This window comes from Acomys minous (assembly GCF_964271855.1).
Source record: "Acomys minous genome assembly, chromosome: 10".
NCBI lineage: Eukaryota > Metazoa > Chordata > Mammalia > Rodentia > Muridae > Acomys > Acomys minous.
In genome coordinates, this window is record NC_140491.1 from 66,522,760 (window position 1) to 66,548,922 (window position 26,163).

The 26,163-nt window shown below is 53.1% G+C and overlaps 1 protein-coding gene across 1 annotated transcript in view; it reads right to left on the reverse strand.

Moving 5' to 3' along the window:
• The window catches only part of CFAP77 (cilia and flagella associated protein 77), a 132,343-nt gene that overhangs the window by 27,812 nt on the left and 78,368 nt on the right, over nt 1–26,163 (reverse strand). The window contains exon 4 of the mRNA XM_084798607.1: nt 2,579–2,684. Within this exon, the coding sequence (XP_084654733.1) occupies nt 2,579–2,684 (106 nt within the window). The remainder of the gene's footprint in view (nt 1–2,578; nt 2,685–26,163) is intronic.

The following is a 26,163-nucleotide window of genomic DNA, read 5'->3' on the forward strand; positions in this document are numbered from 1 at the left end:
CTGTTCAGGACTCAGGTGTGTCCCCTCCAAACTCAGAGGGTGCAGCCCTAACCCTTGTGTAACTGGGTGGAGATGAGGCTCATCAGGGGTAATTGGGCTTAAATGGAGTCAAGTGTGGGTTCAAGCCAACACAAAGACAGCCCTTAGGCCACGGGATGGGCAATAAGTCCCAGCATGCCAGGACTCAGTGAGAGGTATCCACCTGCAGCCAAGAGCGAGACCTCAGCAGAAACCAGCCCTGTAGACCCCTTGATCTTGGAGTTAGAGAGCTGGGAGATGTTGGAGCCATTCCTGCAGTGGTGAAGTGGGGGGTGGGGGAGGCACAGGTACCCATTGGGTTCCCGCCTTTCTAGGAGGGCCTCCCCAGCCTGCCCCTTTGCTCCTTTACTGACTTGGTTCCAATAAGCTTTGTTGTGGCAGCTCCCCGGGGACAGGCCACAGGGTAGGAATTCTGCAGGTTCCTATAAATGCTCTGGGCACCATCTCTAGTATATGCACCCAAGCTGTAAAACAATGGCCTTCCTCCTGCTCCTAGAACTCTTCCAACTGTTTTAGCCCAAAAGAGCAGAACCCTGGGACCTGGGCTAAGGTGCCCTAGGTGGAAGCAAACGTCTGTGAGCACTAGAGGCCTGGGGGGAAGGGAAACAGGCTTTGTCTCGGCACCACTGTATGATCGAGCTAATATGTCTATAAGTAACTTCCAAGCCTTCAGGATTGGCCTATGGCCTAGGCTCTGCTTTCTAGAATAAGGTTGAGACTCTGTCAGGGAAGATGGGTTGTCTAGTCAGAGGGGGCCACGCTGAGCTCAGGAATGCAACAGACACAGCCTTGTGGCCTTTCCAAAGCTGCATTTCCCTGACAAAAAGGTGTACCAGTGCCAGGCGTGGTGGCGCACGCCTTTAATCCCAGCACTCAGGAGGCAGAAGCAGGCAGATCTCTGCAAGTTCGAGGCCAGCCTGGTCTACAAAGTGAGTCTAGGACAGCCAAGGCTAAATAGGGAAACCTTGTCTCAAAAAAAAAAAAAAAGAAGGTGTACCCGTCCCTTACGGCTTCATTGCATGGCTGTCACCAAGAACTTCGGTAGGGTCACTGCTGTTCAAGGGCTAGGGTCCCCACCCCCACCCCCAGCAGTACACAGGCTTATGGCAGAGAGAGGCAAGCCTCTGGGATGAGGGTGGTTTGGCTTTAAAAAGAGATCATCTTTTCAAGCCCGGTAAGTTAAAACCAGCTCAGACCGGGCCTCAGTACCTGGCAGCTTCACAGGCAAAGGAGACAACACAGAACCTACAAGGACTTGGAGTAGGTGGCTGGGGAGACAGTTCAGTGGGTAAAGCGTTGCCAGGCAAGTGTGAGGACGTGAGTTCAGATCCCAGTACTGACATAAAAGGCTGGGTGTAATGGCATGTATCCGTAACCTCAGCTCTCAGGGGTGGAGGCAGACAGAACCCGGGGCTTGCTTGGCCAGACAGTCTATGAACCAGTGGGCTCCAGGTTTAGTGAGAGACTCTGTCCCTCCCCCCCAAAAAAAGTGAGAGTGATTGAGGAAGACACTCAGTGTTGACCTCTGGCCTTTACACGCATGCACGCGAGTGCGTGTGTGCGTGCGTGCGTGTGTGTGTGTATACACCTGAGTGTACATGTATGCACACATGTGTGCGCTGGAGGTGCTTGGTTCCTCTACAGCGGCAATAACGGGTCATTGTTATCTCACCAGACACGGGAGCTGAGACCCGAGCTCCAGTCCTCTGGAAAAGCAGTGTGTGCTCAGCGTTAGGCTGGTTTGGTTTTGTTCTGCGTTTATGTAAGAGCTTTCCCACAGGCCAGGCTGGCCTCAGACGATGACAGGCGAGGCTGACCTTCTTCTCCTGATTCTTCTGCCTCTACCTCTCAGGAGCTGGCACCATGAATGCATGACCCCGCCCCTGGCTTGCTGCTTCTACTTCCGGTAAAATCTAAAAAGCACGGGATCTGATGTGGCAGTCACAGGTCTGGGGCAACTGAGGCGGTACCACGAATCCTCCCGAAGTCTCAAGTTTGGAATGTCTTAAAGGAGGGGCCTTTGGGTGCTTTAAAATGGACAGCACAGCATAAAGAAAAGTAGGAGTGCTTTTTCTGGTAAAATCTCACTCCATGCCATTGCTAACGACACACATCAGTAGCAACCGGGGGTGGGGGTGTGGGGTGCAGCTCCCACTTCTCTGTGCTGATCTGGCTTCTCCACCTTGTCCCACCAGCCTGCATGGGGCACACGTGTGTCTAGGCTGGTGGACATGAGGCCTAGTTACCTCTGTAGGAAGTCAGGTGGAAGTTCAGCGAATGGTCCCCGTGTGAGAGTCAATGTGACAGGGTCCTCATCCCAGCTCGGAGGTGACAGGGCCTGCTAACTGGCACCTAGTTATCTTTTACACAATCCAGGACCATCACTGAGACCGGTCCTGATCTGACTCTCGCTGCAGGAAGATGGGCTCGGACCCCTGCTCCTGCCCAGCCACACCCACTTAGGCCAACTCTTCTCCCCGCCCGCCCCTCACCCCCACCCCCGCAAACCTCAGCCCCTCAGAAGCGAGGGCAAGGCTACCTTCTGTTTCTTTTCCAGTTTGATGGCGTGCTGAGTGGCTTTCTGTTCCTGTACCCACAGCTGCTGGTATCGATGTTGTAACAGGTCAAAGAAGGGTGTTGACGGCCTGTGGGGAGGAGGCCACACAGAGCCTGAGGCCTGGGCGACACCTGGGCACCCAATTACAGAACAGACACTTCCCTCTCCATGGGGCACAGGCCTCACCATCACCAGGTGCACACCAAATCACCCTCCCCAGGGCCAGGAAAGGGTCCCTGTAGCACCTAGAAACCCCAGAGAATCAGGTCCCATGTACAAACCACTCGGCCAACATGGGAAGCTTCCATGAGGTAACCGGATGGACAGAGAATCTGTCCTTGAACTGACGCCGGATTGGGGTCATAGGCTCCTCAGAACCCTTTCTGCTGTGTCTTACCCACCCTAGGCTCTGCCCTCAGTCTGCTGAGGCTAGTCTTGGAAAAGACTCCCACAAAGCTGGTGTTCCACCCCCAGTGTCTAATTCCTCCCCCCCCAGGGGAAGATGCTCAGGGTCTTCCTTCAAGCCTGGGTGTCCGATTGCCCTGGCCTAGCTTGGCAAGAACACTGCCAAGTTGCGTGGGCATTATGCTCCCACCCTTGGGGTCTGTTCTCATTCAAGATCTGTCCCTACCCTGGAGACCTCACTCCGCATCTGTCAGTCCCACTGGCCTAGGGCACTAATCTCGGCTTTGCACGAGGACCCGAGGACCCGAGGACCCGTCTCTTTCTGACGTAGCACTAGATGTCTTCGTCGCTTGCAGCTTGGAACCCTGAGTTAGTACTGAGCTGTCTGCAGCTACTATCCTGCATCATCTTAGAGAGGCGGAGGAGAGAAGCTCCCAGAGCAGTGCGGGGCAGCACTCAAGGGAGATCAGTTGAGCCACAAGGCTCAGAGTTAACGTAGATTTAAGTCCTTCTGAGAAAACAAGCAAGCAAACAAACAAACAAACAAACAAACAAAAATGCTCCCGGGTTAGAGCTGAGTGCTAAACAGCTTGGAAGACAGTGTGTGTAGTTGGACAGTGGCCATGTACAAAGGAGCATCCTGATATTCATGTGCAGTAGCTGCTCAGGAGGCAGGCCTGTTGCTGGTACCACCTAGCTAGGAAGCCATCCCACTGCCTACAGTCACCAGACAGGAAGCCATCCCACTGCCCACAGTCACCAGACAGGAAGCCATCCCACTGCCTACAGTCACCAGACAGGAAGCCATCCCACTGCCCACAGTCACCAGACAGGAAGCCATCCCACTGCCTACAGTCACCAGACAGGAAGCCATCCCACTGCCTACAGTCACCAGACAGGAAGCCATCCCACTGCCTACAGTCACCAGACAGGAAGCCATCCCACTGCCTACAGTCACCAGACAGGAAGCCATCACACTGCCTACAGTCACCAGACAGGAAACCATCACACTGCCTACAGTCACCAGACAGGAAGCCATCCCACTGCCTACAGGCACCAGACAGGAAGCCATCACACTGCCTACAAAAAACAATGTAGACATCTGAGGAATGACAGCACAGTGGACCTCTAACATCCACAGTCGGCCCCTGACTTCCACACGCATTCACAGATGTGCACACCTCCCTACACACAAATAGGACGGGCAAACTTGAAAACAACTGTTTTGATTATGGTGAAAGTGTGTAAGTTCTGACTACACAGGCCTCCATTCCCAGCTGGTGTCATTGACTGGCACTGAGTCCCAGCTGCCTGTTAGCCCCGCTCTCAGCTTTCCCTGCTGCCCTGGCACAGGCCCCTTCGATGAATAAGACAGCCAGACAGCCAGAGTTAGTCTGGATCCTAAATTTCCACCACTCCCCAGCCTCGCCCCCAGCCTGTTGCACCTTCGCATGAAGATGAGAAGATCTGGAAAATCGGCTAAGATGGATTCCATTTGAGCTGAGGCCCAAGGCTTTGATTCCCACAGACAGACAGTGGCTCTTTGTTCCTGCCTCCTGTACCCCTGTGGCGGCTTTTATTACTTAATTATTACACGCCCCATGCCTCTGAGCAACCTAATTTATAGCTGTGTTTCTAAGGACACTGTGTGCGTAATCTGGAAATATCTACCCCAAGAGGCTGCTGCCAGAGACCAGCCATCTTCCCAGCGCTTTGCTGTATCCATCACCTCGTGCCAGCTCTCCGGCCCCTCCCCCAGCCTGGATGACCCACTCAGCGGCCTGCTCCGGCCAGACCAGCAATTCTTATTCTCTGGGAAGAGACGGTGGGGGCTGAGCCAAGGGGAACCTATGATACAGTGAGTTATGGCAGGCAGCCTTGGCCTAGGTCCTCCATGGCCACCCACAAGCTAGCTAGTTTCTGTTCTGGCTCATTAACGTGGATAAACAGGTGCAGAGGCTGGCCTGGGGTGGAGAAAACTCAGGCCATAAATTGGATGTTTTCACCCGTGCGCTGACTCCACTTTCTGAGCTAAGCCTGGACTCGCAGCTGTGGTCCACTAGGCTCAGCTCCCTCTTCAACTCCTGGCACTCACTCTACCCTGGCATGGTTTTCCTAAAGTTCCAGACTTTTCCTTTAGGATGGTGTTCTCCTTGCCAGCATGTGTATGTACATGCACGCCCCCCCCCATTTGTAGCTTTCCCTTGCATATCACCTCAACTGTGGGGTTGCCTCCTTCAAGGGCTGGTTCCCAGCTACCCCACCCTAAGCAGCCTTGCCCTGGTCTCCTCCCACCTAGCACAAGTCTACTGTGAACTAACAGGGCTCCACCCGGGGTAGATGTGGGAAAGGATCTGCCAGGAATGAAGACACAAGTTCAATTGCATAGAAACACATTTTTAAAAAGAGAGAGAGGAGCTGGAGAGATGGCTCAGTGATTAAGAGCACTGCCTACTCTTTCAAAGGACCCGGGTTCGATTCCCAGCACCCACATGGCAGCTCACAACTGTCTGTAACTCTAAGATCTGACACCCCCGCACCAATGTACACAAATTAAAATTAAATAAATATTAGAGAGAGAGAGAGAAAGAGAGAAAAGAAAGAGAGAGAGAGAGAGAGAGAGAGAGAGAGAGAGAGAGAGAGAGAGAGAGAGCTGGGCAGTGATGGTGCATACCTTTAATTCCAGCACTCAGGAGGCAGAGGCAGTTGGATCTCTGTGAGTTCAAGGCTAGCCTGGTCTACAGATTGAGTTCCAGGACAGCCAGGGCTACACAGAGAAACCCTGTCTCAAAAAAAAAAAAAAAAAAAAAAAAAAAAAAAGCAAAAGAACAAACACTGGTGTGGTGGTGCACACTCTTAATCCCAGCACTCAGGGGCTGGAGACAGGGCTGGGGCTGATGGCCGGCCAGCCTCACTGAGTCAGCAAGCTCCAGGCCAGTGAGAGCCCTTGTCTAAGAAAACAAGATGGACAGCACCCGAGGAGTGACAGCTGAGGCTAAGCTCCGTCTTCCACATGCAAGTGCACTCACATACCTGCACATACACATGCACATGTGCGTGCACAAATGAAAATGTAGAGGCAGAAAGAATGGAAGGGAGTGGGGAAAGAGATCTTCCCCCCTCCCCTCACCCTTTTTTTTTTTTTGGTTTTTCAAGACAGGGTTTCTCTGTGTAGCCCTGGCTGTCCTGGACTCGCTTTGTAGCCCAGGTTGACCTCGAACTCACATGATCCGCCTGCCTCTGCCTCCTGAGTGCTGGGATTAGAGGCGTGTGCCATCATGCCTAGTGGGAAAAGAGATCTTAAGTAAACTTTTCAGACAAAGTTTGCTCAGTCCAAACCAGGTTGGGTGTGCATTATTGTAAGTTATGGGGGCTTAAACTGGTGGAATTTGCCTTCAGGGAGGATGGCAGCCTCCCTCATGGGTGAAAAGGTGCCAGATACTGAGCATCTTAGACAGAGCGACTGACAAAACAAGCCTCCGGGTGCCTCTCAGTTTAAATATAAAACAAACACTGTCAGCCGCACAGGAGAAAAACCTTTGAGATTTAGAACTAGGTAAAGACTATTTGTTCACTGAGGATTTTGAGACAGGGTCTCATGTAGAAAGGCTAGCCTCAGACTCACTCTACAGCTGCGGATGACTTTCTGAGGGTCTGGTTGTCTGGCTTCTCGCTCTCTCAAGTGCCTGGTACGCCTGTGAAGGCATGAGAGGCACCGTGGTGGATTTAAGCAAAGCTGGGGCATCAAAGCCAGGGCTCCCTGCATGTTGGGCAAGCTCTCTTCTTACTGAGCCATATTCCCAGAGCTCCCCTGGTTTTTCACCTTTCCAGGAGGCATTGTTAGGAGCCAGTTTCCTATTTTCTTCCCCTTTCGCTATAGCCTACTTAGTTGTTTGCTTATAGTTTTGTTTTGTTTTGGGTTCAGCTTTTTAGCGTAGTGCTTTCTGTCTCCAACATGAATGATTTTGCCACAGGCTGAAGCCCCTTCGGTAACAATTACAGCTGCCCTTCCTGCACCTCTCTTTTGAGGAGCCAGAGGGGTTCACACAGAAAAGCTTAATTATTTAGCCTCACTAAATGTGCACAGGAAAGGGCAAGACTGGGGCAGCTGATGCCCAGAAAGGTCAAACGGCTTGCCCTGGGTCACACAGCACACACAAGCAGCGAAGCCTGGACTCCCAGTCTTCCTGCTACAGACACCACAGCCCAATAAATTCTACTCAGCGCTCACCGAGGCAGTAGTTAAGGATGACTGAGACTGGTGGGCCAGCTATATCTGGAGGCCAAGTCCAGGGAGTCTGGCTATTCACCTAGGAGACCCCAGACACTGTCTCCTGGTTCTCTGGCCACCCCACGCAGGAGCTGAGGTTTTAAGGGAGATTCCCAGATGTTCCCAGCTGTTTGCACACTTGTGGCTTCCTGCTGTTCTCAAGACAGAGTCACTGGCCACCTCTCAGCTGACCCCTGTTTTCCTGATCCCCAAGGGTTCCCTGAATGTCACCTGCCTCCTCCTCCCCCGAGTCTCCTTTCCTTTGTCTGGCACTCCTAGCACCAGGCCACCCAGAGCTGTCTTCACGGTCTGTATACTGCACAGAGTGGCTTGAAGCCATTTACAATGAACAAATGTCCCTGTTTCCATCCTGCTCTGACCAGCTTTTCCAGGTCATTCTCCGGGACTCTCCAGGCTGGAGATGGAAGTGTACTCTGTCCAACGACATCCACCGTTGCAGCCCACCATAGCTATGAGTTTGGCCCAAACACAAAATTCTAAACGTATCTAAAACATGAGAGTCTCCTGCAGCCGAGGCTGGCCCACCATGTAGCCAACAAGGAAGGCCTTGAACCTCTGATTCTCCTGCCTCAGCTTCCCGAGTGCTGAGATTGCAGGCATACACCCGACATACCCAACATGCCTGGCTTATGCACAGCTGGGGATTGAACCCAGGGCCTGCTGCATGCTAGGCCAGCTCTCTGTCATCCTCAGCCCCATTGCTTATTTTTTGAGGTGTATGTTTGAATTTCTTTTTCTTTCTTTCTTTTTTCTTTTTTTTTTTTTTGAATTGGATTTTTGCAAATGGTTCTCCTCATGTGCAGGCTATGGGTGGACAGCCCTGTGTGGTTTCAGATAATTCACCTAGTGTAAACAGAGGTGCCAAATATTGGACATCCTCCAATAAACACTAAGTGTCTCTGGAGGCCTTTTGCCTCTCTTTTCTCCTTCTTCTTCTTCTCCTTCTCCTTCTTCTCCTTCTTCTTCTTCTTCTTCTTCTCCTTCTTCTCCTTCTTCTCCTTCTTCTCCTTCTTCTCCTTCTTCTTCTTCTTCTCCTTCTTCTCCTTCTTCTCCTTCTTCTCCTTCTTCTCCTTCTTCTCCTTCTTCTCCTTCTTCTCCTTCTTCTCCTTCTTCTCCTTCTTCTCCTTCTTCTCCTTCTTCTTCTTCTTCTTCTTCTTCTCCTTCTTCTCCTTCTTCTCCTTCTTCTCCTTCTTCTCCTTCTTCTCCTTCTTCTTCTTCTTCTCCTTCTTCTCCTTCTTCTCCTTCTTCTTCTTCTTCTTCTTCTTCTTCTTCTTCTTCTCCTTCTTCTCCTTCTTCTCCTTCTTCTCCTTCTTCTTCTTCTTCTTCTCCTTCTTCTTCTTCTTCTCCTTCTTCTCCTTCTTCTCCTTCTTCTTCTTCTTCTTCTTCTTCTTCTTCTTCTCCTTCTTCTCCTTCTTCTCCTTCTTCTCCTTCTTCTCCTTCTTCTCCTTCTTCTCCTTCTTCTCCTTCTTCTTCTTCTTCTCCTTCTTCTCCTTCTTCTCCTTCTTCTCCTTCTTCTCCTTCTTCTCCTTCTTCTCCTTCTTCTCCTTCTTCTCCTTCTTCTCCTTCTTCTCCTTCTTCTCCTTCTTCTCCTTCTTCTCCTTCTTCTCCTTCTTCTCCTTCTTCTCCTTCTTCTCCTTCTTCTCCTTCTTCTCCTTCTTCTTCTTCTTCTTCTTCTTCTTCTTCTTCTTCTTCTTCTTCTTCTTCTTCTTCTTTTCGAGACAGGGTTTCCCTATGTAGCCTTGGCTGTCCTAGACGCACTTTGTAGACCAGGCTGGCCTCGAACTCACAGCGATCTGCCTGCCTCTGCCTCCCGAGTGCTGGGATTAAAGGTATGTGCTGCCATGCCCAGCCCCCTTTGGCCTCTCTTGAGGACAGCTACCTTGCTCACCTGCAGAGCTCGGGAAGGGGCTATGGGAAAAAATGAGCCTGTCCTCAGGGAACCCTGCACACAACCCCATAACAGGGATGGCCCTGACATCCTTTAAAAGGCTGCAGGGACTCAGGGCAAGTATTGATGTCCCTTACAAGCGAAATCCTCATAACAGAGCAGAATCTGGGGGGTCTCTCTACCCCTGTGAGTCATGTTGGATCTTGAAAACTGCGCCCAAAAGCCATCTGGGTGGGCTATGATATTCTGCGCCTCCGAGTGAGGCTGGAGCTTCCAAGCTCAGCAGCTGAGGCTGCAGGGATGGCAGAGGGAGGAGGGCAGGACAGACTCCGGAAGAGTAGGGTCCATCCAGTTACCCAGATGTTTCAGGGTCTTCTGGGTGCAGAGCAAGAAGAGAAAGAGGCTAGAGGGAGGGGCATACACAGCTCCAGGAGTGGCAGGAAGAACTGAGCTAGGCCACCCACAGCTGGGGAAGAGACTGCGGAAAAGAAGGTGGGGCTTCCAAAAAATGAAAATGGATATCAAGGCCTATAAATGCGTAATCCACACTGGGGCACCTGCCCCGGGCCTGCTGCTTGCTCTGCCTCTGGAGCCAGCCTGCGGACTCTCGCACAGCGTCTGCTGATACCAGAGCCACTGCGGAAGAGTTCTGACAAATCCTCTGCTCCAGCCTGGAAGGAACCTTCAGAGAAGTCCCTCCTGGCCCCGATGCTCCTCTCTCAGCCACACCATGTCACCATTAAGTCTAATGGCGCAAAAAAGTGAGGAATAAATGAAACAAAAATCAGCCAGGGCTCCAGGTGGGCCCTGGGAAGGTTCCGGTTCGTTCCATCAAATCTACCCTCAAAGCTTTGCAATTGATACCCAAGACCAAGGCTTGATCTCCAATGAAAGCTCGGGGTGAGCACACAAGGGAGATGGAGGGGATCATTTGCAAACGTTAGGTTGACATGGGTGCAGTGTGGTGCGGGGTGGCCACAAATGAGGGCTGACAGCTCTGATTTGCCGCCGCCTCCGTGCAAGAGCTCTGTGGATCAGAGAGGCCCTCTCACAGAAACTCATCTTCATCCGAGATGCTCATTAAAACTTTGCCGAGCCCAGAACTTGGCGGGAGCCAGGAAGTGAAGGTGCCTTCTGAGGGGCTTTAGGTACACATGTGTTGAAAGGTGTTTAAGAAGGAGATTCGGGTCTGACAAACTGGATTCGGTGCAGCGCTCCGCTCACAGCGGGCTAAAATAATTGGTCATCAGTGACTACTAATTCCGTTTAGTAGCCAGAGGCGATTTTTTTCTTCCTAGAAAATCAATGACAGCACGGAGGTCTGTTCAATGTGATCCCACTCCAGACGGGCCCTTCTTTCACGCTTGACGCCTCTTCCAGTGGAGACAGCTATTTTGTTAAAATAAAATTAAAATCCGCCCCTAATATGCTGGCAGCGTGCTGCTCCTGGGAAGCCAGGAGCTGTCGGTGTGTGTATCCGCACAGCCTCGAGAGGATGAAGGAGTGGACAAAGAGCCAAGTGTGGTGGCTCACACCTGTAAATCTAGCTATTAGGGAAAAGGGACACGGGGGTTAATACAAGTTTGAGGCTAGCCTGATCTACATATGAAACTCGAGGCTAGTCAACATAGAAAAATCCTGCTTCAAAAATAACGTAAAAAAGAAGACCAGACAGTGTGCTCCATCTGTGTCTTGTGCTGTCCGTAGGCACTGATTGGGAGCCCTGTCCTTTAGAAAGATGGAGGCTCTGATGGATTGGACCTCTCTTCTGGTTTGGATCGAAACTCAGTCCTTGATGCGGGCATGGTGGTACAGGCCTGGTCTACAAAGCGAGTCCAGGACAGCCAAGGCTACAGAGAGAAACCCTGTCTCGAAAAACCAAAAAATAAAATAATTAAAAAATAAAACAATCTGGTGCTGTTGTTAGACCAGGCCTGTGCTTGGTCCTTAATACTGTACCCAGGACCAGCTGCCCCATTTACTGGCAACACCATGACTTGTAGCCTGGGTCTCTCTACCTCCTTACAAGACAAATTCTCCATGTTGCTATCTTTCCCAAAGCCCAAAGAACTATTTAGAGATGAATCCACATCAATCTTCTTGATGTGTACAGATGCTGCGTTAGTCACACGGACAGATTTGGAAACTCATAGAGATTAAGCAATTGGCTCTGTGCATCAGAGAACTCCGTGCTGTTGGGAGGTTTGAGCTCGGAGGGCAATCTCCATCATCTGTTATGGTTTGAATGTATATTCAAGATTCCTGTCTTGAAAACTTGATCCCCTAGTGCCTGGGGAGCCTGGAGAGATGGCTCAGTGGTTAAGAGCACTGCCTGCTCCTCCAGAGGGCCCAGGTTCAGTTCCCGGCATCCATGTGGCAGCTCACACCTGTCTGTAACTCCAGTTCCAGAGTCTGACACCCTCACACAGACACACGTGCAGGCAAAACAGCAATGGACATATAACTTTTAAAAAGAAGAAAAAGAAAAGGTGAAAGAAAACTTGATCCCCAAATATACAGGTTGAATATATATATTTTTTGTTTTTGTTTTTCAAGACAGGTAATCAAGACAGTAATCCACCTGCCTCTGCATCCCGAGTGCTGGGATTAAAGGCGTGTGCCACCACGCCCGGCACAGGTTGATGATATTTGAAGGTGGGTTATTAGGGTTCGATGAGGTCATGGGGTGACCCCAGAGATGGCATTAGTGGCTTTAAAGGAAGCAAGAGCCGAGTGGACATGCTACCTTGTCTCATGTGGGAAGCCCTCAGCCCCACGATACGGCAGGATGGCCCTTGCCACGCGCTGGCACACTCGCCACACACTGGCACCATGCTCAGCTCAAGCCCCATGCTGTTCAATCATCCCACCTCGGGCACCATAGAGGGTGCTGAGAGGGGAGGAGACGGACGAGAGAATGGAGAGCCCTTTAAGGTGGCTAAGCAGGATGAGGCAAAGTCTGTGTGTCCATCCAGCCCAGGAGGTAAGTTACAAAACCCCAACACACTTTCAGAGATCCACAAAATGTCTTGGTTTTTTTTGTTTTTTGTTTTTTTGGTTTTTTGTCTTTAAAAATCAGCCTGGAACTGGGCATGGTGGTGCACGCCTTTAATCCCAGCACTTGAGAGGCAGAGGCAGGTGGATCGCTGTGAGTTCGAGGCCAGCCTGGTCTCCAAAGCGAGTCCAGGTCAGCCAAGGCTACATAGAGAAACCCTGTCTCGAGAAAAAAAAAAAAATCAGCCTGGAAGCTGGGCGTGGTGGCACATGCCTTTAATCCTAGCACTCAGGACGCAGAAGCAGGCAGAGCTCTGTGAGTTCGAGGCCAGCCTGGTCAACACAGAGAAACCCTGTCTAGAAAAACCAAAATTAATTAATTAATTAATTAAAATAACTAAAATCAGCCTGGAGTCTATCTTTTCTCACCAAGGCAGAACCAGGAAATACTACCACAGGCTTATTTGAATGGGAGAAATGGCTCAGGAAGGCAGGGGTGGCTGGGGCCCACAGAAGCCCTGCTACAGGCCTGAGAAAGAGGATGCCACCCTCGCTTCTTCAACACAGGCCAGCGCACTACGTCAGCCTAGACCAGATGTCCTTGGCTTCTGCTGCCCAAAGCAACACTTGGGAGAGAATCTATATCCGGTGAGAGGGTGGAGGAGGGGCAGGTGGCTGAGTCTGCCCCTCAGCCTGCCTTGTAAGAAAAGAGATGTCGTGTGAAGGAGCTGAGCATCGGGCTCACACTCGATCCCAGCTCCTGGGAAGTGGAGACAGGCAGATGCTTGGGGCGTCACGGGCACCCAGCAGTGAGAGAGGTTCTGCCTCATGAAAGCACAGTTAAATGGTGCCTGTGTAGTGACACCTTTGGCCTCCTTGTGCACACTGTCACCCACCCAATTGTGCACGCGCGCACACACACACACACACACACACACACACACATGCAAGCAGAGATGCCTGTGTCTCGGGTGGGACATTCCAACGCTCTGGCCTGGGCGGAGCCAAGGAATCGGCAGTTTCCCAGGGTACACCCCACACCCACACCTATGATTTGCCGAGCGGTTCCCTGCAGAGGACTCGTACCCTGCTGGCCATCTGTCCCCTGCGGGAACCGAGAAGGGCTGACCAGCTGTCCCCACCCCCACTCCACCTTTCCTCCTGCCTTATGCCTTGGCTTTCTGTTGTACAATCAGGAAGGGTGGTGACCAGGTCCTGGTAGCACTCTGGGAGCTAATTAGATTGCCGAGACTTCCATTACTTCTTAATTGTTTGTGGATCTAACATAAAAGCTAATGACAGAGAGGGAGGCCCTGTCACAGTGTAGCCCTGACTTCTAGATTGTCTAGGGGGTCATTTGCAACTTGTTAACATTCAACGTCAGGGCAATTCAATTAGCAACTCCCGGCGCAGGTGCCCACCCCTAGTGTGTGTTTGTGGGGGTGGGGGTGGCGGCAGGGCTTGGGCTGAAGCAAGGAGGAAGATGGCTGTGAAGTGCGTTCTCTAGAGAACTGGGAAATTCACCGTGAGGGCTCCGGGCACCTGGAGGAAGACAAGAAGCTGCTGAGCGCCGCCCCTGCCCCCCAGGAAACCTGGGAACAGTAGTAAGGGTAGTGTGCTGGGAAATCGAAACTGGTTCTCACCAAAAGGATGCAACTCCCAGCAGTATGGCTTTTCTGTACTCGGGCTACTAGGGGAGCAGAACCCTGCCGGCCCCAGCAGCCTCTGGACTGGTGTGGAGATGCTGCAGAGGGAGAAGCAGCCAGCAGTGGGGAGGTTGGTCCTCAGCTGCTACGGGAGACTGTGCACTGCCGCTGGCTCCAGCTCTCACCAGAAGCCTAACTCTGGGAAAACCTGAAGCAGAGCTGGCAGCAGGGGATGTTTCAGGGAAGTCCCCCCGGGAGGAAGCAGCCAGCCTTGTTAGCGCTGACCTTGGCACCCAGCAGCTTCTGATGGATGGGGTACGGCCTGGACAGGCCCCACGGGAGCCCACAGCACGATCCATTACAGGCCCCCTGTTCCCCATACCGCAAGCAGCAGGCTGGGGATAAATCTCTGTCTGGGCAGCCAGAGGGCCAAAGGGGAAACAGCAAAGTATGAAAAATGTCTCTGTCCCAGCTCTGCTACCAAGCCCATGAGGAAGGAGAGGCGGGAGTACCCCCAACAAAGCAGGAACCCCAAGTGCAACCTTACCTCAGGCCACTGCTCAGCCTGAATCCCTGGGGAGCCAGATTGTGGAAGCCTGCCACCCTAAGGACAGGGACTCCTGGCCGTGCTAGGCAGCTGGACAGATCCAGATGTTAGCCACAACCTCTGGGATCCTCTTCTACAAAGACCCTGGCTAAGCCCTTCCCACTAGGTAAACCTGTGACCTTTCATGAGAGAACAGAACTTCTCCGTGGCCATTTCCAGTGCTCACTACAGGAGCTACCTAGATTATTGGTGGCATGTTGAAAAACCATAACAGAGCCGGGCGTGGTGGCGCATGCCCTTAATCTCAGCACTCGGGAGGCAGAGGCAGGTGGATCTCTGTGAGTTCGAGGCCAGCCTGGTCTACGAAGCGAGCCCAGGACAGCCAGGACCACAAGAGAAACCCTTTCTTGAAAAAAAGAAAAAGAAAAAGAAAAAGCATAACAGGTTGTCCTAAGCACATCTGGCTACTAGGCTCGCATAACTGCACTGGGCCACCTTCATCACCACAGTAACAGCTGAGGTGAAGAGCAACGCTCTCTCCTAGGGTCTCGCTCTGCCTCCCGGAAGCCTGTGCATACAAACAGTCCCATGGAGGGAGGGCTTGGGTTAGCCCTGGCACGACTACCAACTGGCTCCGAGGCCTTGGTCAAATGACCCTCTGAGCCTCAGTTTCCCCAGTGATGGAATAGGGAGGTTGGTTCCCCTCCATTAGGCTGGTGAGCAGTTAATGAGATAGTGTGTTGGACTGCTCACTGCAGCACCTGGGAGGACACAAAGGGAAGACTGTGAATTCCAGCCAGGAGCTGTGGCCTCCAGACTCAGCGGTCCTTGTGTGGGTCTCTGAAGCCCATCAACTGCCTCAGAGAGTTGAGTGGAGGCCAGGTGTGGTGTGTCCTCCGCTCCTCTTCCAATCAACATCTGGTTAGGGGACCTTCTCATAAATGCATAGTATCTCCTCCTTTTCTTTCTTTCCTTCTTTCTTTCCTACTTTCTTTGCTTAAAAAAAAATATTTTTTTTGAGACAGGGTCTCATATAGCCCAGGATGACCTTGAACTCCTTATCTAGCTGAAGGTGACCTTGAATTTCTCATCCTCCCCCTCCCCCACCTCCACCATAGGGTTACAGCGTTGTGTCACCACCATGCCTGGTTTTCTCCAGTGTTGGGGGTGACCAATCCCAGGGCTCTCTGTGCATGTCAGGCAAACTATCCGTTGAGCCATAACCCTGGCTCTACGTGGCATTTTTTAAACTTAATGCCCCAGGTAAGCTTTGAGCAGCAGGGAAGGTCACCTCCCTTGTTTTCTTAATCTCTACCTCTATAAACGCAGCCAGGGGACATGTTTAGTGTCTGTGAAGTGACACAAGGGCACCTGCTCTTCTGTCCCTTCTCTGAGTCTCAGAAGGACTCTGCCTTCAGCCACTGTCTGGAAGCCTGACCCAGGCCTGGACCATGCTTTTCCTCCAGCAACGTAGCCAGGACCTGCTTGTACCACCCAGACACCGAGGCTCTGGTGACATTTGTCTCTCTCTGCTCTCTTGGGGATGGAACCCCCCCCAAGTGTCCCTCACAACGGGCCAGGGTTCCCCAGCTTAACAATGACAGTGATTGACTGGCTGACATTGTTTCAGTCTTCCGGGACCTGAGCAACCAGAGGGGACGTTGGGCTGGAGGCTGAGGTGCAGCTCCTGCGGTGTGAGGCACTCGATGCTGCAGGAGGGCCCACAGCTGTACATGCCGCACAGCTCCCGGCAGGGGCTTCCCCAGGTCTCCTGGCTCCCTCTTGTGGTCATTCAGGCCTCTCAGCAGCCACAGGACCCTGTCTGTTGCAGCTAAGCATCTTCTCCCCTCCCAAGACTTTGTGTATCTGGCTTGGATTTTCGGTATTGATTCCAGCAGAAGCGAAGGAAAAAAAAAAAAGCCAGTGTGACTGATGGATCCACCATAAATTTGATAAATAAATCAGCTTGGCAGAGAGATTCACATAGCCTGTCAAGCGGGCAACATTTTTTTTTTAACTGCCTATGAAACTTCTTCCATTCTTCACTCTTGTCTCCTCGGGTTGGCGAGGCCAGAGAGCAGGGTGAGCAGCAGAAAGTTGCGTGATCGGGGGGGGGGGGGGGGGGGGGCGGTGGTGGCGCACGCCTTTAATCCCAGCACTCGGGAGGCAGAGGCAGGTGGATCACTGTGAGTTCGAGGCCAGCCTGGTCTACAAAGCGAGTCCAGGACAGCTGAAGCTACACAGAGAAACCCTGTCTCCAAAACAAAAACAACAAACAAAGAACAAGAGAAAGAAAGAAATTTGGGGGCTAGTGGTCCCTGCTTCTCGTTTCTCCACCATCCCAAAGCTTTCTGTTCCCTAGTCTGCCGGTCTGGATCAAACTAACGAAATGAACCCAAGACCCCCACAGAAGGAGCGCATTGCTACGGCCTCGGTCACTGTGCCACCATTTCCATAGGGCCTCTTTGGTTAAGAGCCTAGAGTCAGAGCTGGAGATACGGAGAGCTACAGCAGCCAAGCCACGGGATGTTCCCTCACAGAGACTGAGTCAGCCGCAGTAGGAGGCACAGAAGGAGCGAAGGAGGGGGCGTGACACGCTGCGTGGTTCCTAGCCCAGGACAGGACTGGAAGGCGGGGAGCCTTTAACATGTAGAGCCTTGCTGGATTTCTGTTGGACACACAGATTTATGCCCCTGAAAGGGACTGGAGAGGCCTTGGGATCATAGTGCGTGCTCTCTCTGGGGCCACCATGAGGAGTGTCACTCCCCATGGTTCCTCACCACGATGAGCCACCCCGCCACAGCACACAGCATCAGTGCCTCCTGCCTACGGGGCCAGGGACCTCTGAGCCCCAAATAAGCCTCTCCCTCTCCCACGCTGGTTCCCAGGTGATGTATGACACGGGTGGAGGTGGGGTGGGGTCCTTTACGTGTAGGTGAGTTCTAAGGACTTTCCAGAAATCCAACCTGCTGTCCTGACTCCAGGGAAAACTCCAGTACCTTCCTAAGCCATGTCACCTCTGCTGGAGTCAGCTAGTGCTTCTGTGCCTCTCCCCTGATTCAGGCAAGCTGGTCTGCTACTCTGACCCTCTGTCTCCTCTCTGAAAACATGAGACTATAAAGGTTCTAAAGGGACACACACACTTACTCACACACACACACACATACTCACTCACCCATACATACTCACTCACACACTCACTCACACACTCACTCACACACACACACACACTCACTCACACACACATACTCACTCACCCATACATACTCACTCACACGCTCACTCACACACACACACACTCACTCACACACACACTCACTCACACACACACACTCACTCACACACACATACTCACTCACCCATACATACTCACACACACACTCACACACACACACTCACTCACACATACTCACTCACACACACTCACACACACACACACACTCACTCACACATACTCACTTACACACATACTCACTCTCACATACTCACTCAAACACACACGCTCACTCACACACACTCACACACACTCTCACACACACATACACCACTCACTCACACACTCGCTCACACATACTCACTCACTCACATACTCACTCACTCACACACATACTCTCATACACTCACTCACACACACACACTCACACACACACATATACCACTCACTCACACACTTACTCACACACACTCACACACACATACACCACTCACTCACATACTCACTCACTCACACACATACTCTCATACGCTCACTCACACTCACACACACTCACTCACACACACACATACACCACTCACACACTCACACACTCGCTCACACACACACACACTCACACACACACATACACCACTCACTCACATACTCACTCGATGGAGCTGTCCTGTCTGAGGATGCAAATGAGGGTCTCCGGCATGGAACAGTGACAGTGACAGACAGGTGTATGTAGAGTTCGTGTGGCCTGTGATCAGGGTTCCCTTCGCTCGATGAGGGATGGACCCTCCCTGGTGACTCTTCTTGGGTGTGACAGGCTCTCAGGTAGGGCAGTGGGAGAGCCTCAGTGGCCTGGACTCCACTAGCTCCCGGCTCTGGCTGAACCCTGGCTGCAGATCTCTGACTCACTGGACCAATTAGCAGCAGGAACAATTAAGATCTGCAAGGGCGTGGGCGCCCCTCCCCACAAGCCCTTATTAAAATGCATCAATAATTAAGCACGCCTCTGATAGCTACATTTCTGGCCTCCAGACATGTCTGTGTATAGGCCTCAGGTTACAGCGTGCTTTGAGATCTGTGTTGTGGCCTTCTGTGCTAGTGATGAGACTTGACAATCTCACCCTGACTGGAACGCTGGCAGGGGAGAGTCAAGTGGAGCTGGGGAATTCTCAGCGTTTCACAGCTGTCTGACCACAGAGCTGAAGTCTTCCCAGGTGAGACCAGGCCCTAATTCAACTCCCTTCACAGTCTTCCTTGAGATAAGGCCTGACCCTCCCTCTCAGGACCTGCCGCAGGCTGACCCGGCCGCAGAAGGAAAGGGCAGGTGTATGCAAAACTCCCTTGATGTCTAAAGTGGTTAAAATAACACTGATGCTTCAGGGCACCAGAAAGGACCTCCTTGAAGTAAGAGAGCAAGAACGGGTACATGGTGGGGATAGGGTGGGGTGGGGTGGGGTGGGGATAGGGTGGGGTGGGGTGGGGTGGGGTGGGGTGGGGATGGGGTGGGGTGGGGTGGGGATAGAGTGGGGTGGGGTGGGGTGGGGTGGGGTGGGGTGGGGTGGGGTGGGGTGGGGATAGAGTGGGGTGGGGTGGGGTGGGGTGGGGATAGAGTGGGGTGGGGTGGGGTGGGGTGGGGTGGGGATAGAGTGGGGTGGGGTGGGGTGGGGATAGAGTGGGGTGGGGTGGGGTGGGGATAGAGTGGGGTGGGGTGGGGTGGGGTGGGGTGGGGATAGAGTGGGGTGGGGTGGGGTGGGGTGGGGTGGGGATAGAGTGGGGTGGGGTGGGGTGGGGTGGGGTGGGGTGGGGATAGAGTGGGGTGGGGTGGGGTGGGGATAGAGTGGGGTGGGGTGGGGTGGGGTGGGGTGGGGTGGGGATAGAGTGGGGTGGGGTGGGGTGGGGTGGGGTGGGGTGGGGATAGAGTGGGGTGGGGTGGGGTGGGGTGGGGTGGGGTGGGGATAGAGTGGGGTGGGGTGGGGTGGGGTGGGGTGGGGATAGAGTGGGGTGGGGTGGGGTGGGGATAGAGTGGGGTGGGGTGGGGTGGGGTGGGGTGGGGATAGAGTGGGGTGGGGTGGGGTGGGGTGGGGTGGGGATAGAGTGGGGTGGGGTGGGGTGGGGTGGGGATAGAGTGGGGTGGGGTGGGGTGGGGTGGGGTGGGGATAGAGTGGGGTGGGGTGGGGTGGGGTGGGGTGGGGATAGAGTGGGGTGGGGTGGGGTGGGGTGGGGATAGAGTGGGGTGGGGTGGGGTGGGGTGGGGTGGGGTGGGGTGGGGTGGGGTGGGTGGAGGCGGGAGCATCTGAAATTCAAAGCCATCCTTGGCTTTATAGCAAGTTCTAGGCCAGTCTGGGACACATGGGATCTTCTCTCAAAATACTACTACTACTTCTACTAAAATAATAATAATAATAATAATAATAATAATAATAATAATAATAATAATAATAATAATAATAATAAAGGGCCTGTCAGTCTGTGGCAGCTCTGACACACAGACCTGAGAGGCCAGGCCAGGTACATGAAGGGAAGACCAAAAGCGGGTGGTGAGGACGGCTGCACAGGCTTCTGATTTGCCTAGAAGCACAGGCCGGCTAGTGTTTATGTGTAGTCCTTCTCCTTTCTTTCTTTTCTTTATTATTGTTGTTGTTGTTGTTTTGAGACAGGGTTTCTCTGTGTAGTCTTAGCTATCCTGGACTCACTGTGTAGACCAGGCTGGCCTCGAACTCACAGCGATCCACCTGTGATTAAAGGCATGCGCCACCACACCCAGCTCCCCTCTTTCTTTTTAATAGAGCTACACATTCAAACTTTAAAAATCCTTCTGTGGTATGTGCACGTGTGTATGAGTGTGTGTATGGGGGGGGGTGTGAGTGTGTGTATGTGAGGGTGTGTGTGAGTGTGTGTATGTGAGGGTGTGTGTGAGTGTGTGTATGTGAGGGTGTGTGTGAGTGTGTGTATGTGAGGGTGTGTGTGAGTGTGTGTATGTGAGAGTGTGTATGAGTGTGTATGTGAGGGTGTGTATGAGTGTGTATGTGAGTGTGTATGAGTGTGTGTATGTGAGGGTATGTATGAGTGTGTGTATGTGAGGGTGTGTGTGAGTGTGTGTATGTGAGGGTGTATGAGTGTGTATGTGAGTATGTATGAGTGTGTGTATGTGAGGGTGTGTGTGAGTGCATGTATGTGAGGGTGTGTGTGAGTGTGTGTATGTGAGGGTGTGTATGAGTGTGTGTATGTGAGGGTGTGTATGAGTGTGTGTATGTGAGGGTGTGTATGAGTGTGTATGTGTGTATGTTTGTATGTATGTGTGTGTGAGTGTGAATGTGTGTGTGTGTGTGTGTGTATGATGGAGGGACACATCAGAAGATCTCTCAGGCTGTGGTCCTCACCTTTACCTCATGCCCTGGAGCACTGTCTCAGCATCCTCCCCTCCCCTCCTCCTCTCTCTGGGAGCACTTAGGGTTCAAATGTTTGTCTGGTTTCACCTGGGCCCTGGGGATTCAAATCCAGGTGTTTTTTCTTGCCTGGCGATTACCTACCTTGCCCACTGAGTCACCCCTCTAGCCTCTTCCCTTTTAAAACATTATTACCTGGGACACAGGAGCCTCTCTGCCTGGTCCCCTGTCCCTCCTCCACTTGCAACTGTGCGTCACACAGCCCTGTCTTCCAGACGCCTGCTCAGAGCTCGGCTTTTGGGAGGGCTCCAAGGCTGCCGACTGCCAAGCACCTGTCCTGCTTCAGAGTAGGAAGTTCACCACCAAGAAAGCAACTGAGGGATTCCAAGGTCGGGTCTGATGCCCACATAGCACAAGAAGCCATGTGAGCTTGAGCTTGGGGGTGTCTGGCAAAGAGGGGCGTGGAGAACATAAAAATGGGGTCAGCACGCAGCCTTTGTGCTCTCCAGGATTTCTCCAGGTCGCCAGGGCTTCGCACACTTGGCCTGCATATCTAGGCTGCCTAAGACAGACTTTATTTTTAACACGTGTGTGTATGTGTGTGTGTGTGTGTGTGTGTGTGTGTGTGTGTGTGTGTGTAGGTAGTACCCATTTACTTCATTATTTATTTATCGAACCAAATCACTCCAACAATTCTTGGGCAATCGGGGGTAATCTGATTTGGTTTCCAACACGCTTTTAAAGTAAAGAAATAAATACAGTGGCAACTTGTTAAAGCAGGTCCCCAGGGACTAGGCCTTGGCCCCATAACTTTAAAGTAATAGCCCCATTACAGGGCGGGGCTGTGGGTTTTTAACTGTTCCCAGGCATTTAAGGGAGAAGGCAGAGGGGCTCACCTCACAGTCTGGGGAGCGCCAAGCCCTTCCCGAAGCCATTTAACCTCCATTTACGAAGAAATAAAGCAAAATTGATGCTGATCGGGCCGGCTGGGGGATATTTCTGATCCGTAAAAGCCCTCTGCCTGCAATTTGTGGAGTGGCCCTGTCACATGGGAAGGGCCTCACTGATAAAGATGGAGCTTTATGGCCCGATACGCACAGGCTAACAGCAACCTAATGCCACATTTTCATTTCTCTGCAATTAATGTTAATGTCGACCACGAAATTGTCATTAAATACCATTTTAAAATCCATTCAATTTGCATATGCAAAGCTCATTTGCCATCACGGGAGATGCAGCCAGCACTTCATCACGTCCTTACCCTGAAATTGTGGCCACTCCGTTTTATAGCAATTTAAGATTTTGATATTGAGAGCCGATGGTAATACATGGCCTTTTTGAGCACGGCTGACTTGGAGGATGGATAGCTGAAACCCCCCCAGAGACCAGAGGTTGGGGTGTTTGCTCCATGTTTGCACATTAGAAACAGGAGGGAATCTAAGGAAGGGCCTCAGACGCAGCCTGCCCGCCCAACCATAGTCCTGGCTCCTGCAGCAGCAATGCTGGGTGGCCTTGGGGCACTCTCCCTGAACTTCCTACTTTTGTTGTAAAGTGACCACTAACATATGTTGGGTTTTTTGTTTGTTTGTTTGTTTGTTTTGTTTTGTTTTTTGAGGGTTTCTCTGTGTAACAGCCCTGGCTGTCCTAGCCTCGCTTTGTAGACCAGGCTGTCCTCAAACTCACAGCGATCCGCCTGCCTCTGCCACTCGAGTGCTGGGTTTAAAGGCGTGCGCCACACCACACCTGGCTGCTAATGCATGTTGTAATATTAAATGTTTCCAAAAAAGAAGTCTACCAGGTTGAGAATCTGGGCCAAGCTCTGACTTGTATAAACTTGGGGAGGTTAGTTAACCCCTCCTGGCCTCCTGTGGGTAGATAGGGGCCCCGCTAGTCACCAGTGAAGGTTCCCGTGACAATAGAAGGGAATTGACATGAAGGGTTATAGAGAGATGGGGAGAGAAAATGCCAGGTTACTGGTATGGCCCCCTATTCCATAGGAGGAGAACCGCCAAGTGAAAGCAATGGTCAAACTCAAGACAGATCACGTGCTAGACGCCCATATATAAAACAGCAGAAAATAGGAAGAAGTTGAGAGACAAGGAGAGCTCTCAAGGGCTGGGCGCGGTGGTGCACACCTGTAATCCCGGCAGAGGCAGGTGGACCGCCGTGAGTTCGAGGCCAGCCCGGTCTACAAGTGAGTCCAGGACAGCCAGAGCTACACAGAGAAACCCTGTCTTAAAAAAAAAAAAAAAGCCAAAACCAAAACCAAACCAAACTAAATAAAAAGATAGTTCTCAAGATCACGCAGCATGTGGTTCCCTGAGCCGAACCAAACTGGCAGGCTCCTTGCCCAATTTTCTCTCCTTTGGAGACTTGGGGACAAAGACAGAACTGGCACCTGAGACTGGCTCTGACCCAGACTCCTTTCCTCTCCTGATAGCAGACTGTCTTGAGGACTCCAGGATGGGCTATCATGGTAACTCTACAGTCTGCAGGGACAAGGCAGGGAGGGCACCTCCACCAAGCTGGGCTGTGGCAATCCAAGAAGAGGTGACCATTCCAACCCAGAACCAAGTTGCCTGTGTATCTCACCACTGCCACATCATTGTCACCCCACCACACACTGCCACCCCCCCCACCACATCACTGCCACCCCCCCCACCACATCACTGCCACCCCACCACATCACTGCCACCCCCCCACCACATCACTGCCACCCCACCACCACATCACTGCCACTCCACCACCACATCACTGCCACACCATATCACTGCCACCCCACCACATCACTGCCACCCCCCCACCACATCACTGCCACCCCCCCACCACATCACTGCCACCCCACCACATCACTGCCACCCCCCCACCACATCACTGCCACCCCACCACATCACTGCCACCCCCCCACCACATCACTGCCACCCCACCACCACATCACTGCCACACCATATCACTGCCACCCCACCACATCACTGCCACCCCACCACATCACTGCCACCCCCCCACCACATCACTGCCACCCCACCACATCACTGCCACCCCCCCACCACATCACTGCCACTCCACCACCACATCACTGCCACACCATATCACTGCCACCCCACCACATCACTGCCACACCACATCACTGCCACCCCCCCACCACATCACTGCCACTCCACCACCACATCACTGCCACACCATATCACTGCCACCCCACCACATCACTGCCACCCCACCACATCACTGCCACACCATATCACTGCCACCCCACCACATCACTGCCACACCACCACATCACTGCCACCCCACCACATCACTGCCACCCCACCACATCACTGCCACCCCACCACATCACTGCCACACCATATCACTGCCACCCCACCACCACATCACTGCCACCCCACCACCACATCACTGCCACCCCACCACATCACTGCCACCCCCCCACCACATCACTGCCACCCCACCACATCACTGCCACCCCCCCACCACATCACTGCCACCCCACCACCACATCACTGCCACACCATATCACTGCCACCCCACCACATCACTGCCACCCCACCACATCACTGCCACACCATATCACTGCCACCCCACCACATCACTGCCACACCACCACATCACTGCCACCCCACCACATCACTGCCACCCCACCACATCACTGCCACCCCACCACATCACTGCCACACCATATCACTGCCACCCCACCACATCACTGCCACCCCACCACATCACTGCCACACCATATCACTGCCACCCCACCACCACATCACTGCCACCCCCCCACCACATCACTGCCACACCACCACATCACTGCCACCCCACCACATCACTGCCACCCCACCACATCACTGCCACCCCACCACATCACTGCCACACCATATCACTGCCACCCCACCACATCACTGCCACCCCACCACATCACTGCCACACCATATCACTGCCACCCCACCACATCACTGCCACACCACATCACTGCCACCCCACCACATCACTGCCACCCCACCACATCACTGCCACCCCACCACATCACTGCCACCCCACCACATCACTGCCACCCCACCACATCACTGCCACCCCACCACATCACTGCCACCCCCCCACCACATCACTGCCACCCCCCCACCACATCACTGCCACCCCCCCACCACATCACTGCCACCCCACCGCCACATCACTGCCACCCCCCCACCACATCACTGCCACACCACTGTCACATCACTGCCACCCCACCACATCACTGCCACCCCCCCACCACATCACTGCCACCCCATCACCACATCACTGCCACCCCCCCACCACATCACTGCCACCCCCCCACCACATCACTGCCACCCCCCCACCACATCACTGCCACACCACTGTCACATCACTGCCACCCCACCACATCACTGCCACCCCCCCACCACATCACTGCCACCCCATCACCACATCACTGCCACCCCCCCACCACATCACTGCCACCCCCCCACCACATCACTGCCACCCCACCGCCACATCACTGCCACCCCCCCACCACATCACTGCCACACCACTGTCACATCACTGCCACCCCACCACATCACTGCCACCCCCCCACCACATCACTGCCACCCCATCACCACATCACTGCCACCCCCCCACCACATCACTGCCACCCCCCACCACATCACTGCCACCCCCCCACCACATCACTGCCACCCCACCACATCACTGCCACCCCCCCACCACATCACTGCCACCCCATCACCACATCACTGCCACCCCCCCACCACATCACTGCCACCCCACCACATCACTGCCACCCCCCCACCACATCACTGCCACCCCATCACCACATCACTGCCACCCCCCCACCACATCACTGCCACCCCCCCACCACATCACTGCCACACCACTGTCACATCACTGCCACCCCACCACATCACTGCCACCCCCCCACCACATCACTGCCACCCCATCACCACATCACTGCCACACCACTGTCACATCACTGCCACCCCACCGCCACATCACTGCCACACCACTGTCACATCACTGCCACACCACATCACTGCCACATGTCAGATTTCAAGAGTTCTGTGCATTTCTAGGGGGAGGTGTGTGAACTAATGAAAAGGGGCTGCAAGACTGGTCTCTGAAGAATGAGAACATTTTTCTGGCAAGATGGTGTGAATGGAAGTTCCCAGAAAAAGCTGCCCCTGTGTTACACATGCTGAAAGGCAGACTGACTAGACC